Raw genomic sequence first — 16,147 nt, 5'->3', positions numbered from 1 at the left:
TTAGTAATGGTGAAAAAGATGTCTATAACAGATGAAAAGCAAAAACATGAATTGAAACAGAACAATTACATAGCATTGTTATCATACAATAACTCAACTTTCTGGCATGTAGCATTAGCTGACTGTCATTGGACTTACATTAACTTGCGATTTAATGATAAAACTACAAGACGACGAGCTGATGTTAGGTAATAAATGATTAACCGTTGGGAATAAAGTTAGATTTTCCATGTCTGCTACAGAAGGTGATTTAGCGGCTCATCACCACCGCAGCCTGAGTCTTTTCAAGAACCTCTCACCATATGGTGGGTCTGAGGTGGAGAACTGCTTCCCATTATGTCTGACCTGAGTGGAGGAGCTGAGTCCAGAGAAGCAGTGTCTGTGTGATTAATGGAGGGGGGTGGGGATATAGGGATGGACAGGGGGGTTGACGTGACACTGCTGGAAATATCCAGCCAAGAGTGTTATTTATCCACCCAGTGCAGATACATCACGGTGGAATCATCCTGACGATGGCTCATTACTCTGTGGTTCATCTCTCCTACAGAGCGCAGGGTAAAGTTAGTTTGACCATGTCAACCCACAGAGGAGAAGAGAGAAACCACCCAGTCGGATCCCCCAGAGCTGGTTTTCATGTACTTCCAGAGTGTCCCTTTCTGTTTCTCCTGCCTGGATCCTCACTGTTTCCATACTGATATGATCAATATGTTGTGCCAGATTTAGAATGGTCCTGGAATGTGGTCGTAAATCACAGCTACAATAAATCACGCACGGACAGAAGTTGTTGTTTCCAGTTGTTTGTCCCTCCCAACAAAATCAACGTTTTAAATGTTTACTCTTCGTGAAAATGAATATACTTATATTATTGTTGACACTTCATAAGGTCATATTGATGAATGTCATCCTTCGGACCTTAGCATCACCAGAGGAGTGTTGGCACACTGCAGTGCTGTTCTCTCCTACTTGAACACTAGCATGCTCGCCAAGGACATGAAGGTCTCAGCTTCTTCCTCCAAAACAAAGTGTGTGGGGGAACAGCCTTCAAATGCCTCACTTGAAATCAATGGTCCCCTTATGCTAATGCTAATTACAGGCACATGTGGCTCTGAGGTTCTTTATGCACAAGAAACAGAATCATCTGCTGAAATGGCAGATAGCTGTTTCACCTCGGTTAAACTGTGTAGGTAGACTGGTATCATAGCTGTTATTTTCCAGGTGGGAGTTTGAGAACTTTAGGTAATCATTCATCTTTCTACTCTCCTCTAAGTGATGTGCATGTGCTTAGGAACGATAACCTTCATTGCACATTATGTACCTTTAAGCATTTTGACGGCCACAGTCTTGCAGGTAGAGAGCTTGTCGATCCCAAACGCAGAGGCTTCCACCACTTTCCCAAATGCTCCATGACCCAGGGTTTTACCTGGAGACAGACAGAAGGAGAGAGAGTGGGAAGGAGAGAGAGAAACAGAGACAGAGGGCATTAGGTAAGTGAGCCTACATAAGAGTTCCTCGCCATGGGGAGCAGTAAATCAAGCTGTGTATTCCCTGCCAGGGGAGCTATGGGCCCATAATTAGAACAACCTGCTCCGGGTTCTGCCTGCTCAGCCAATGCCCCACTGGGGGAAGTTATGGTGCCGTTAAGACCGGTTGACAGCAGCGGGTCGCTGATGACTGATTGGGGTTACCCACCCTCTCTAGAGGGGGTGACACCCCTGCCACATGCCATACCTTGGTAATATATCTCAACATCATGGGCATGCAGTTCCCAGCGTTGTGTTGAAAAGTCCCCTTAAACATAAACCTAATGTGACATTTAACTGTTTATGGGAAGTGTGGGGTGAGCCATTAAAATCTTCATAAAATCGTCTTCAGAAGTTAGGTCCTATTTTGGCCTGTGTTGAATTGTGTTGATACCAAAGTACTGTTTAGATAGTGTAGTTCCAGTGACTGAGCAGGGCTGCAGCCACGGAGCTTACCCAGCCCACAGCCACGGAGCTTACCCAGCCCACAGCCACAGTGCTTACCCAGCCCACAGCCACGGTGCTTACCCAGCCCACAGCCACGGTGCTTACCCAGCCCACAGCCACGGAGCTTACCCAGCCCACAGCCACAGTGCTTACCCAGCCCACAGCCACGGTGCTTACCCAGCCCACAGCCACAGTGCTTACCCAGCCCACAGCCACGGAGCTTACCCAGCCCACAGCCACAGTGCTTACCCAGCCCACAGCCACGGAGCTTACCCAGCCCACAGCCACGGTGCTTACCCAGTCTCAGGCGATCACGAGGAAACTCCCACTTGTTGCCATCATACTGCAGAAGATCACACTGGTCATCCAGAGACATCTCATCTGGGTCAATGATGATGGAGGGTCCCATCTTGTAGTTTGCAGGATTCTGGAGGTTTTAGAAAGTGGGGAATGGTATCATTTAAGTGTGCTCTTTAACTCAGCATTGTAAAAAACCCTAAACATTTTAATCATTGGAGCATAAAGGTTTTTTTAATGAGCATAATGTTTTAATGGGGTTGGCAGAAATGTCTCTCCTATTGTCTTTGCATGGCAGCATGTGTTCTGATTCCACTGCCGTAGAGTATACACAAACATGAGTTCAGCACTACTTGAATGTTGGGAAATGTGGAAATCATCAAATGTTTTAAAAATAGTAGCCCTCAAACAGTTTCACAACAAACCATGAGTCAGTGGAGCTTGGGTTCATGACATGTACGATGAGATCACTTTCTGTGCCTAAGCATGCAAGAATGTCTAATATGTGCTGTGAGGGTTGAAGGGCTGAGAACTGCTAATAGCACACTGTCATAGAAAAAAGCAGATGCATTGAAAACAAATAGGTAATCAATAAACCCCTATTGGTCGCTGGGTCTGATTAAAATATGCTTTTGTTCTTCTATAATAACGTATCTCAGCAGACACGTTCCCCAACATGGTCGAGGTGAAGAGTGAGTCGTAAAAAGTTAAAAGGTCAGTCAAAGGGCCTCACCTTCCTCAGCTTGCGGATGAAAAGGATGAGCATGAGCCAGAGGAAGGTGGCAGCTGCCCCCGTACACACCAGGATGATCACCTCCACGTTCGGCTTGCCCTCATCCCCTGGAAACACCAACAGGCAAACGGAAATGACTTAACAAAATCAATTACGTTTTCAAATGATATACTGCAAGTTGGACAAGACTGACACCTGGTTGTGCAGTGCTTGTTATGCAATTCAAGGAATCCATTGTGGATTGGATCAGTTGTACACTGTGTGCACACATGCAAGCTTCAGGAGGAAACACACTTCTTTGTTTATGCATACCACCCTGTTTTAAATCAATCGTCACACAACAATGTCCCAGTGTCAATACACTGCAGCCCGCTCAGACTGCACGGAGCTGCAGGAACTACATGAAAAGACCAAATCAAATGTTTTACACTGATAGTCCTACTTCTGCAGAATATCTTTCCCATGACAGAATGGATGATTCTGACAAGGGCTGAAAGCTGAGGGATTTGGGCTCGAACGAGCTGGAATCTGTTTTTGGTGCCAGGTCTAGTTAGGAGAATACTGTCACATGACCTCACTGCGTCCCCTGCCCCCTGTCCGTGCTCCAGCCTGTGTTATGTTTCCAGTCCCAGTGCAGGATAACGGGTGGGCCGTGGCCACAGCCATTAGTGGACCTTTTAACACCCCTTGCAAGGTCATGTCCCGCGGGCAGGGACCTGGCTGGAGCCTCTATGATAAAACCTGCCGAGGAATTCTTCTGGCATTTCTAGCATCTCTCTCAGGGGATACTGGAAATAATGTCTGGTTGGAGCTATTTGTACTGGGGACAGATAAACACATGTCCAAATCTGGCAGAGAGGATTTTTTCGAAGCTTTGAATGTTAGTTTTTTTTTGAAGCTTTGTATGGTCATGCAGTGTTAGTAGACAATTTAATTGGTTGTCCGGATCTGGTTTACAGACTGTTACTCAACCAGTCATAGAGCATTGTGAATAGAATTACAATGACTCATCAAATGGTCACAGTCTGATTCTCTGGTAACTGTGTGTGTATATGTGTGTGTGTGTCTGTGTATGTGTGTGTCTGTGTGTGTGTCTGTGTGTGTGTGTGTGTGCTGTTGTGGGGCTGAGATGGAGATGGTCAGCAGCTCACCCACTACGGTGACGACAGCGCTTGTTTTGACGCTGCCCTTGTCGTTGCTGGCCTGGCACTCGTACAGACCCTCGTCGTCTTTCTTCACTCTCTCGATGATCAAGACTCCATCGTCCCTCAGGGTGATACCTGCACCGCACACACGCTCTCTTGAAATCATTCTGCTTTACATTTCACTGCTGAATTTTCTTTTAGCTGCTCAGGACAGTCAGGAAGTTCAGTTATTTAGTGTCACACTGAATGTGTTGTGCAGCATTGTGTCGGTCAAGCAGGCCTCACCTGGTCCCTCCTCCACAGGTATGTTGTCTTTGTACCAGGTGATGTAGGGGGGCGGCACTCCCAAGGCGTAGCAGGCTAATGTCAGTGTGCTGCTGCTGTTCACGTCCTGATTGGTCAGGTTCTGGCTCAGCCAGGGGTGTTTCCTCTCTGGGCCAATCAAATACCGCACACATGAGTGAGATAAGATCTTTTTGCTTCGCTGCAGTATTCCTACCCTGGCTAACTCATTATGACATAAAGAGTTTTTCAGAATGAAGATCTAACGCAGCTGGACCTCTACAGTCTGGAGTCATATTAACTTCACTGTTCTTAGGAGGTTCAGCCAAAACTGGAAAAAACTCAATTGACCGGACTTGGTCTCATTCCTCAGCTTACTCACTATTGACAGTCAGAACAGATGTCTTCCGTGTGACTTTGTTCTGGTGGTTCTGGGCCCGACACTGGTAGCCTAGCGTGTGGTTCCGGGACACGTTGGTCAGGATGAGTGCCAGGGAGATGGCATAGGGGCTGAGCTGGAGCTCATTGGTGGAGACGCTCCGGTTCTGCGGGTCGTACCACTGAAGGTCCGTGTACAGGTAGCGTGTGGCACGGCAGGTCAGGGTGATGTCATCGCCTTCGATGGCGCTCTGGGGTTCGATGGCCAGGTGCTGGGAGTGATCTGATACGGCAGAAGGAAAAACTACATTTAACTCCTACCACACCAGCTTTTGAAAACAAATTGAAACTTACAGACAAAAGTCATCATACCCTGCACAATTGATACATATCATATTAAATGGTAGTATCTTATTTTAGGGAGCTCACAAGGACTACTACAACTGTGGTTGAGAATCATCAATCTCATGCCAAGAGATTTCACATAAGCTATTTTTTTATGAGGAAGATCCACCTGGACCCAGCTGACTGAAGCTATTTTGGGGCTGAGTTGCCTAACATGGCCCCACACATCACGGTGCCAGGAATGTCAAATTAGCAGCTATTTCCTGTTTCATCACTGCTAATTGGAAGCACGTTGCCTGTGGACGGCAAGGCTGATGGCGCTTCTGCCCTCGTCCAATAGGAGGCGGGGCGAGGGGCCAGACCCCGGGGGGGCCAGACGGCGCTTGTTTATGCACAATGCTGGAGAGCATTCTGTGTTCCGTAAGAGAAGGCAGCTGTTATTACAATTCTGTCCTCGTTTGAGCAGCATTCCATGGTTCTCAGTCATCCCCACCTCTGGAATGGTGCAGTACTCACTCCTGGGAATTCTCCCATTCTCTCTAAAGCCGGATCCTCAGAGCTTTGCATCCTGTCTGGCCTCCAATCACAGGCTGACCCCGGGCCCAGCCCCAGCCCTTTCCTATTCCTTTTCACATATATCACTGGGAGCTTTTGCCATAGTACTCTCAGTCCTTTTCTCCAATAAGAGCAGTGCTTGCGTGTAACAAAAAGTCTCTCACGCAGGTGTTGCATAACCTACTTGATGGGTTTTCAATTCTCAACATTTGGAAGTGCTCAGATCAAATGCATATGAAAAGTGATTCACGTAGCAGCAGCGGCAGCAGCAGGATCACTGAAAGGAAAGGGCCGACAAGCCGGCTTTGCTGTGAGTTTCAGAGCAGTTTTTGAACTGGAGTCATTAATACAGCACCATATGGCTCAGGACGTGTTTGCCTGCCTCTCTTCCATCCTGAGGCCTGCCTGTGTCGTGAGAAGATGGTTTCAATTAATGTCCCCCCCCCCCCACTCCCCCAGTCTCTTTATTGCACAATACAATCTGTGCATTCCTTCTCCAGCGTCACTGTTCATTACAGTGCATATGTGTAGGTCATTTGACAGACACCAAATGTATGGAGTACAGTACGCCTGGCCGATAAAATAAAACCCACCGGAGCATTTCTCCTTGTAATTTCAAACTGTGCGGTACAAAATCAACTTGAGGTTGTTTCTTTTACCGTCTCCCCAAGATGTTTCCAGAGTAACCCACTTACTGTCCACGTAGAAGGTGGTCCGCAGGGTGGCGTTGCCCAGTTTGTTCTGAGCTGAGCAGGAGAACACGCCCGACACGTTAGCCACTCCCACCACCAGCATGCTCACAGTCTGGGGGGCGGGACAGAAGAAGCATAGACCAATCAGTGGGGCGCAATCAAGAACATACAGAAAGTCCATTGTCCTACTTGTCAAAGTCTGAACAGGGTGACACAGATACAAATATATATAATACAATACTGTATGTCCAGGTCAGCATAAAATATGGTTTCCGATAACACAATGCAAGTGTAGACTACTGACATAAATCACAAACATGTATCCATTGTTTTGTTAAAAAAAAAGTCCATTCAGCACATTTGACATTACAGCACCATATTATCCCATGGTTATTTGCTATTAGCTGGTGGGGTCATTGGCCAACGTTAAGCCTTGTGTGTTTTATACTCTCCAGTGTTTCACGTTAATAGAAGGATACATCTGGAGTCTTGAACCCCACTGTGTCTCGTCTGCACAGAAGGAACGCCTGCTCCCATGTCATTTCCTGAAGAGCATTTACAATGCCACACTTAATTCTGTCACCGTTTGAGTGGAACCCATTTACTGGCTTAAGTAGACATAATAATAACTGAGATTTGGACCAGGGGCCAGATTGCATGGGGTTCTGTTTTCTGTTCAGAATGACATCTGTTTTCATTGTAGATATATCAAAAGCCTCAGAATGTTGTGGCTGTATTGTCTGGGAGAAACTCCCTGGGCTTCAGGAACTATTGTGCTCTGACCCTCAGAAACACAGCTTTAGCCTTTGCCACATTTTCAGTGTTGTCAGTGTTGTAAGGGCTCAAGGCAAGTACTCACTATGGGAGCTGTGTAAACATGTTTAGGCAGAAAAGCGAAGCAGTAAAAAAGTGATATTAAGTTGTCCACCTCAAATTGTTATGACGTTTGTCAAAGTGCTAACGGCATGGTTGTGCGGTGTCACCTTACGGCCATTACTCACAATGATGTAACACAAGCTCCGAAACACCCATCTCAACAAGTGCTCACGGTCCCAAAGTGGTGACCTGACCAGACGCTCTGTGACCCCCGGCCCCACCTCTACCCCCCTTGCCTGGTCGCTGTGCCCCCCCTAACGTGAGCGCTCTTCCAGGAGAGTTGGGGAGCCCCTCAGAGGCCCGGCCCCGGGCACACTCACTTTCACGGGCCACAACGATTTATGTGGGGTGACAGAGAAGAATTCACTCCCAACAAATCCCTCTCTTTTAAAGCAGCGCTTGTTATCACTGACCCTTAGTCCTCACCCCAGTAAAGCACTGGGGTTTTGGCCACAAAGCCTGTAAATAAAAAGGCGCCTCCCCTTATTATGTCAATCACAGATTGGAACTTATTCCCTGTGAATCGGGCCTAAGCGTCGGTTACTGGCTGTGTGTGTGCCCAGTTAATATGAATCTGAGAACCATTAATCATGCATGGTCAGGAAGGGAAAATACCTGTATAAATCTGCAACTCCTGGATTACAGAAGGGGAATAGAAGCTAGTCAGGTTTACTAGACCTGCTCGTGCTTGGCTAATGATAGATTACTGTTGTTTTTCTCCTCTGGTGGTTTGCTTTTCCTGTTGAAATGCTAACATGCTGGTGGATTTATGCCCCAATTTGACCCAGCATGTTGGACAGGCTGTCTTTCAACTAATCCTAGATATACTTTTGGGGGAAGCAGCTGAGGTCTGCACTTAATTAAGTTTGGGGTGAGTGGTTTTAGTAACAAGCTCCCTTAGGACATGAGCTGTGATGTCTACAGTCTCTCCATTGTACAGCATGGCTTAGAAATGTGTGCCAAGAGGAGGTCAATTTTTAGAACGAGGAAGTGATTGACTGTTTAGTGGATGCAGGTTTAAATTACGAAATGTGCCGACCTTCGTTTCAGATATGAGGTCATAAAAAATGTGGGGACCACTGGAAAGCTAAACCTTTCTGTTTATGTCTTTTGTTTCCTTGCATTCTGCTCAAGCCATTATCTCTAACACTCAACATATTAACATGACACGAAAGGAGACACATCACAACACAACAGTTGCCGGCAAAAAGGTGATGTTGTTCAAATGTATCTAATCTATGCACAGGTCAGCGCAGTGAGGAGATACTCTATAAAAGGCCCTACTAAGTTGCCGGCGCACGCATGGCTTGAGCCGTATGGCTGTTGTGCTGTTCATGAGGAGTCCGCTGCTCTCAGTGTTCCAACACACAAAGATTCACTGATGTTAGAATAAAGGCTGCTCTCCAGCCAAGCGCAGGCTGAGCCTGCAGCTGCTTCATTTACAGCCAAGGGTTACATTAAAAAGACGTTCTCAGAGAGTGTGTGTGAGAGAGACAGTGAGAGAGTGGGTGTATTTTACTGTAGCAGGGCAAATACATTCTATGGTTAGTTTTAGGACAGATAGGTGGTTTAGAGGAGCTCGTCTGAACAGAGACAAAAAGCTGGCAGAGATCCTGAGCGCTAGAATGCTCCACTGTGGTGGTGGATGAGGGGGCTTGTTTCATCCAAATCCAACTATATGAGACATGATGATATATGTGGGGTGTTTGCTGAATACAGGGCCTGTTGAGATGTGTGTGGAAGTATTTATCAACGCCATACAAACTATAAAGTGATATTTCTGATGCACTGATCTACTGTCAATTTAAATCCCATTCAAATTATGTTTCCCATTGAAAGTTGACTGCAAAATCCCCGTTCATTTGAATGGTTCTGCAAAGAAAGTGAATACCACGTTTAGATGAGTAATTCATTTCATAAATTCTTTCCAGGTCCACTTACCCATTTTTAATGAAAAAGTTAGCAACATACTCTACAGTTTATGTCATTCAGTTCTCCCAAACAGCAACAAATACAAATAAAAGGCAAAAACCTTTTTCTCTTTTCCTGGTTCCATGCTTCCCTTCAGCAGTTCTGTACTGTTGTTGATGCTTTCAATCCAGTTGTGTGAATAATTGCCTTCTGTGTGTATCTGGACTGGGATAGGCTCAGTGTAAGTGACGCACCTGTGGTGAAGAGAAGACAAGGGACATTAAACTTCTTGATAAACACAGATTGATGAAAAAGTCGGTACAAATTAAGATAGTGTCTTGTGTCTGTCTCTTCTCATTTGCCTGTCTCTCCCTCTATCTGTCTGTCTCTCCCTCTGTCTGTCTGTGTCTCCTCTGCCTGTGGAGGGAAATCATCAGGCTGATGAGTGGGGAGGTAGCCAGGCAGAGGAAACGGCAGCGTGACAGGAAGGGCCGTGCTGTGCGTCAGCTCACACAGGAACCCCCCCCCCCACGCTCTGGTCACTAGAGATAAGGCTGATCCCCAGACCTTGGTGGGTCAACAAGGGACAGCTGATAACTTCTCACCCTGCTGATAAGGAATGACCCCCCCACCTCCACCTCCGACAACCCCCCCCCCCCTCCCCGCCCAGCCTTCCTTGTCCTTCTTCAGGTTCGTCTTTTCCCTTCCCCCAGCCCACAAACTCCCACAGTTATCAGACATTATGCTTCCCTACTAAGGGACAGGAGTTTTTACCGGGTACGCACCCTGAGACTAAGTATTCTATTTGCAGTGACATGTACTAGAAAGGTCCTGAACTATATAAAACAAACATTTGTTCAATTTGCCTCCCACCGACCTCTGTCTGTCTCCCTCATTAGCTGGTGGAAACCTCCGGTGTGTTTAACGTTTGTGAGCCAGTGTATCCAGTGCCAGCGCTGATTATCTCTGGAGCTGCAGAACAAGGGCACTTTGACACCACTGACCCGTCGCCATTATTTCTGTCACAAACTTGGCAACCAGGCGTGTTTTTTCAGACAAAATAATTATGTATAATTAACGGAGGCATAGTTACACACTGCCTGGAGTGTAACATAATTCAGTTCCTCCATTGTGCGCCACTCCAAAGAGTTGTTTTGCTAGCCGTGTTGTGTTCTGATAACCCTGCTGTAATGGCCCATTGTCTGCCTGATCTTACAACTGGACTGGACCCCCACTGGCCCTGCTCCGGCACCCGTGGAATGTTCCTCTTGTTTAGGAAGGTCCCCAAGCAGGCTGACATATACACACAATCACCCATGATCCTCTAAGCAGGCTGCACTCTAGACTGATCAGATCCACAATACCAAGTTTATTGTGAACTAATATTCATGTACGGATGAATGGACTGTGATTTTTGTGGAAGTCTCTGGTTAGGTACAGCAGAGGGTTCTATGGTTCTGAGCTCACAGACACTTCCAAAGCGACATACAAATAATGCCTGGAGAAATTAAGGAAACACTATGACTTCTCAGTCCAGTTTCGATTCTTTGGGTTCGGAGCACACGATATCAAGGGATTAAATGTGGCTGATGTTTTGTCAATGTGTAAATAATCATTCTACTTGTTTCTTTATAAATACATAAAAAGGAGTACATCCTACAGTACCACAGAACAAAATGAGGTGACTCACTCTTTGATGGTAGGGCCCGGTTTACATGGTTGCCATAGCCACGTGACCTGAGGCGCGGGGGATCCCGTGGCCGTGCAGGTTAACTTGTGCTGCTTGCCAAACATGTAGGGCTGCACGTCCGCAGTAGCCACCTCCTCCTCCAAGATCTTAGGCTTCACTGTGGATCACACACACACACACCAGCACACACAGATGTTACAACTTTAACAGAGGTTACATCCACTATAGTCTACCCCAATGGTCAGACCATGTAATGTCTTTCTAATGAGGGGAGTTAGTCAAAATGACGAAGCATGAAGAGGGAGTCATTGACACCAGTTGTCCTATGGACCATCGGCTCTGAAGTGCCTGAAGCTGATTGATACCCTGCTCCAGCTTCCCTGTCTCCAGACCAGATGTGGCCCGTTGACTGGCCAGGGGGGGAAAGAAAGAGAGTAGAGATTAGTATTAGTAGAGAGAGAGAGAGAGAGAGAGAGAGAGAGAGAGAGAGAGAGAGAGAGAGAGAGAGAGAGAGAGAAATTACGTGTAATAACTGATTCTTTCTGTCTCAGTCAGTGAGAGAAGGCGAGCCCTGAGATGGTTTTGTCATGCCAAATAATAATGTGTTCAATTGGCAGGCACTTTAATCCAAAGCGATGGACAGGTGGATTTGAACCCGGGGCCTCTAATCTGCAGGCAAATTCCACACCCAATATTGTCTCTCAGCACTACTGTCCTCAGTTGGTCCCTTGCTGAGTGTGTGCTCTTGGTCTACAGTACATCAAACATTTGATAGACTATGTTTAAAATAGTTTCCTAATTGCTACCAGAAAACAGAAACATTTAGCCTTATTTGTGTCTAAGACTTGTGTTTTGTGTCAATCCAATAATAATGTTACATGTTACTCAATATAGTTAAATACCATAAACACTGTTTATATGGGAGAGTAGGGAAGATATTTACACTCTTAATAGATTAATTCCTGAAAACAGGAAAAAAATGGGTAAAAATAGATGCTATGCATTCTTGCCACTCATAAACAGTTTGAAGTTTTGTTACCAGTCAGCAGTATTCATGATATCACTCTGACAACACATTCTTCTGCACAATCAGAGAACATTTCCCTCTAAAACACAAGCCTATGCCACGAGTGTAGAGAACAATGTGTTTACATGAGCTGTACTGTACATACACATGGTGAGGATGTAAATAAATGGCCCTGACTAGGGGGTGAGTACAGTGTGTGAGTATGCGTGTGTGTGCATGTATGTGTGTGTGTATGTGGAGTGACTGAGGTCTGCGTGCAGAGCAGAGCCCAGACCGTTTACACACTGTTCCGAGCCCCTTCAAAAGAGCCTCGCTAATCAGCACCAGCTGCCCCTGCTACGTCAATCCTGCCCTGGAAACAACAAGACCCCAAATTCTTTTCATTCTGGAGCTGCTACCTGCCGTCCAGCGCAGTCTGAACCTGAGGCTGGACTGCAGAGTGCTGAGTACTCAGGAGACTGCTGAGTCCAGGCCCAGAACCAGAGCACAAACACACACACACACACGCACACACACTGGATCATGGCACAGCCTAGCATTCATTTCCTTAGGATTGTCTGTCATTTAGAGAGATATACAGGCAGCTTACCATCCACTTCCAGAGTGTAGCTGAGATTCCTGTACAAGCCCTTCTCCTGGTTGCCCAGAGAGATGGTGAAGACCCCTTCATCTCTCTTCTTCACCTCTCTGATGGTGAGGCTGTATTCTGAGGACTCATAGCAGGTGGAGTTCCAGATGGGGACTCCGTCCTTATACCTGGGACAGGGGAGAAGTGTCAGGTAAGTTATCTCTAAGTATGACATATGCCGATCACTGAGGCTGAAATTTGCCAGGCTGGGGTAAAGTGCTGAAACACACCAGGATGTACTTGTACGCAGAGATAAACATGCTGTATGACATCATTTCCTCACAGTTTACAATCCTATCATGCCGGCTTGTCTGTCTCTGTTATATAACGTTGACTTTGTACAAAACAAACGGTGGTCGCATTCCTACCACATGATGATATCTGGAGCGGGCAGTGCATTGACCCTGGGTTCCAACACCACCTGCTTGGCCCCCTCGATGACCGTTATTCTGGCCTTGTGCTTGTGGGTGATGTTTAGGAACGGATGTTCTGAAACACAAGGTGCCAGTGAGAAGAGACTTGACAGTGTGGACTCAGACCATAAAGAAACAACTCTTAATGCAACTCAGCTGACTTTTATCAGCAACAGACCCTGACCTGATTTTTTCCTCTTTCAGTTCAGTGGATGGTGTGTTTCCACAAGATCAGGGGACGAGCAAACAGAAGTTCTCAACATCATTTCAAATATCATTTGACGCAGCTCTGTGCGGTTTGATACATCGATCCACTCACCATAGACCTGAACCCTGGAGTCGGCGTGCTTCCTGGTGGTGTCGACCTGGGCAGTGCACCTGTACATCCCTCTGTCCTGCATTGTGACGTGGGCCACCTCGATGCTGCTGGTCCAGGTGCTGTTCTTACTGGGCTTCCCTTTGTTTTTTTTGACCGTATGGGTGCGATTGGCCTGAATACACATTGCAGGGTGTGACCAATCAGCAATTGAGCACTATGTCATCAGCAGAAGCACAATGCCATCCGTCCCACTGAGCACTAGGAACTCACTGCTCTCTTGGGTAGCTGCCAGTGAAACACAACTCTCCCGTTGAAGGTGGTTTGTCCAGAGCAGTTGAGTTGGAGGGTGTCTCCTACAAGAACCCGGGCTCTGTCTGGGGTGGACTTCACGTTCCTCAGAGTAGAAGCTGCAGTGACCACAACAGTGTTAATCAGGAACACAGTGAAAAGGACGTCAATCGGAATGATCATGGACAGGTACTATACACATATGATAACCCATGATCGAAACCACTTTAAGCGCTTCATTGTCAAAATAGAAATAGCAATGACAAAGTGTATTCGATGATATCCACATCTCGTCAAGGTAAGGTGAGAACTGACTGATTCGGATGGGGATGTAGTTCGACTCGACCCGTCGTCCGTTGGCGTCTGACACACAGGTCAGCTGGCTGTAGCTGGCATAGGGGCCGTAGGGGATCTTGAAGCCCACCCTTGGGTCCCACTCCAAGCCCTTCTCGATCTGCCAAGTCAGGGGTGGTTCCTGAGAGGGCAGTCAGAGAGAGAAGCTGCACAGATCAGAGGAGGCCTCACACACAGACAGAGTGAATGCTTATTTAGCAAGCAGTCATCCAGTCAAATTAAAGTACAAAGAGGCATGGCTGTGTTTGATATGAAACTCTGATCTTGTGCACCTCAAACGAAAATCAAAGGAGCTTTTACAATTTTTTGTATTTATTTTTTGAAGGAGAGTAACCATTGCAATTACCCATGCGTCGATGCATGAAAAGCTGTCAACTTTGAAAAAGATGGGAGGGGGGGTACTTTATTACTTTATTTTCCCTAGTTTACTAACTTGTACTGTTTGTTCTATGGCCAAGTGGTCAGCTGGCAGACAAGGAGGAGAGGAAGGAAGGAAGCCGGAAGGAAGAGTGCCATAGATCTCTCTGGAGCAGGAACGTCACACAGACCCTATCTGTGCCATCTATGTAAGACATGTTTGTCCATGGCCAGGCATTGTCGTAAATCAACCCTGAGAATCCAAACAGAACCGTCTATTGTTGGGGTGGCTGCTTGGCTTTGCCTGCTATCTCATCACCACTGAGGGACCACAGTGTTCTGTTCAGAATCGATCTGCATGCTGGGTAGAACAAAGATGGCAGTTTCTCCTCAAGATGAATTCTGGAATCTTAAACAATAACACTCCGGAACACCACCTAACTATTGTCCTCTCTGATAGGGCGCAGTCACATCAGTGTTTTTGAATCTGCATTTCCTGGACTTGATGTTTAAAACAGAGAAGTCGGGGCTCTATATATAGATGGATATTCTATTCTGAGAAAACCGTCTTAAGAGTAGCTTCCTGTTCTTACAGGAAGCAGACAGGATGACTCCCTTCTCTGGCCCTGAGCTTGCCTCTCTGTGGCCACTGTCCTCCGTCCACATCCGCAGTCTTGGCTGGCCCACCATTTGATGGCTGTGAGAAACACTGCGACTCCCTAAGTGCACAGAGCCGGTGTTTACTATATTTCTTCGCAAACATCACAAGCAACGGCGTTTTCGTGACTTGATGACGTCAATGTAGACGTCAATGTACACATTCACCTTAAGACTTGAGAAAGTTCAAACTTTATCTTTAGCTGTCCTGTCCTTACTCTTCTTTAAATTACCTGACCATGAAAACCCGGCCCTAAATTTGACCATCTTAAACAGCAGCCAATTAATTAGCAGTTGCTAAATTATTTCTAAGGTGGGCAAGCTCATAATTTCCATGACACATACCTACACTATACCTGGAGTTTTGTCTGTGCTCTGATTGGTCTAATGCATCCGTACAAACCCAAAAGTAGCACTTTTTTCAATTATTGAGTCTGAATGGAAAAATACATATTTAGTCGGATAACATTGAAACGCACCATACAGTCCACAATAGTGAGAACGTGGCCTGTCAGTGTGTGTGTGTGTGTGTGCACACCTTCCAGCATGATCAAATGTATTTAAGGGAGGAGACTTACCCCCTTCAGAGTGACAGTCTGGTTGGGAGAGGTGGTCCTGCAAGGGATGACCAACGTGGTCTCATGTCTGTAGATGTACACGATATCTGGCATGGCATTATGGTGCTCCACAAATGGCTGCTCAGGATCTGTAGAACACATCAGATGGATGAGAAGCAATTTAGCCACGTTCCAGTTGCAAACAAGATATTGTCACCCATACAGCTGTCGAGTCATTCTCCTTTGAGGTTTACAAGCTTAAGGGCAAAAGAGTAAGAACTACATCAGAACATTTTGATTGCATTGTGTTTGTTTTGATAGTATTTAAAAACCGAGCAAACAAGACCAGGTTTGGGAGTTCTGCTTTCAAGTGCTGTTGAATCAGGGCACCTCACACTGAGATCAGTCAGAATCTGGCTCAGCAGTGAGGTCGTCTCATTCCTCTAACAGCCTTCTGCTTGCTGCAGCCCAGTGCAGAGAAACAGACAAACATTTCTGCTAGAGCCACCCGGCCTGTCTCACCAGGGTGGGCAGGCCGGGTGTGCCTCTAGCTGGCTCTGACTGCAGAGAACCGCTGTGGGAACTTAGACAAACGTTAGATAAACGTTAGATAAATACCCGGCGATTGGTGTAAGGTCAAGCCGCATTGGTGCGATAAAGGGACTCTTATTTTTAG

At 46.5% G+C, this 16,147-nt stretch overlaps 1 protein-coding gene across 1 annotated transcript in view; it reads right to left on the bottom strand.

The window, feature by feature from the left end:
- kdrl (kinase insert domain receptor like) overlaps positions 1 to 16,147 on the bottom strand; it is a 42,197-nt gene that overhangs the window by 15,476 nt on the left and 10,574 nt on the right. The window contains exons 4-18 of the mRNA XM_084684731.1: positions 15,493 to 15,620; positions 13,862 to 14,021; positions 13,529 to 13,665; positions 13,259 to 13,430; positions 12,895 to 13,015; positions 12,488 to 12,654; positions 10,872 to 11,028; positions 9,303 to 9,435; positions 6,398 to 6,506; positions 4,807 to 5,085; positions 4,428 to 4,574; positions 4,149 to 4,277; positions 2,998 to 3,104; positions 2,265 to 2,394; positions 1,316 to 1,420 (exon numbers count right to left, since the gene is read on the bottom strand). Of these exons, the coding sequence (XP_084540857.1) occupies positions 1,316 to 1,420; positions 2,265 to 2,394; positions 2,998 to 3,104; positions 4,149 to 4,277; positions 4,428 to 4,574; positions 4,807 to 5,085; positions 6,398 to 6,506; positions 9,303 to 9,435; positions 10,872 to 11,028; positions 12,488 to 12,654; positions 12,895 to 13,015; positions 13,259 to 13,430; positions 13,529 to 13,665; positions 13,862 to 14,021; positions 15,493 to 15,620 (2,181 nt within the window). The remainder of the gene's footprint in view (positions 1 to 1,315; positions 1,421 to 2,264; positions 2,395 to 2,997; positions 3,105 to 4,148; positions 4,278 to 4,427; positions 4,575 to 4,806; positions 5,086 to 6,397; positions 6,507 to 9,302; positions 9,436 to 10,871; positions 11,029 to 12,487; positions 12,655 to 12,894; positions 13,016 to 13,258; positions 13,431 to 13,528; positions 13,666 to 13,861; positions 14,022 to 15,492; positions 15,621 to 16,147) is intronic.

Source organism: Hypomesus nipponensis, chromosome 1 (genome assembly GCF_054491055.1).
Source record: "Hypomesus nipponensis isolate SF chromosome 1, ASM5449105v1, whole genome shotgun sequence".
NCBI lineage: Eukaryota > Metazoa > Chordata > Actinopteri > Osmeriformes > Osmeridae > Hypomesus > Hypomesus nipponensis.
The sequence above is the reverse complement of the archived record's forward strand: the minus strand, read 5'-3'. Positions and strand labels throughout refer to the sequence as shown.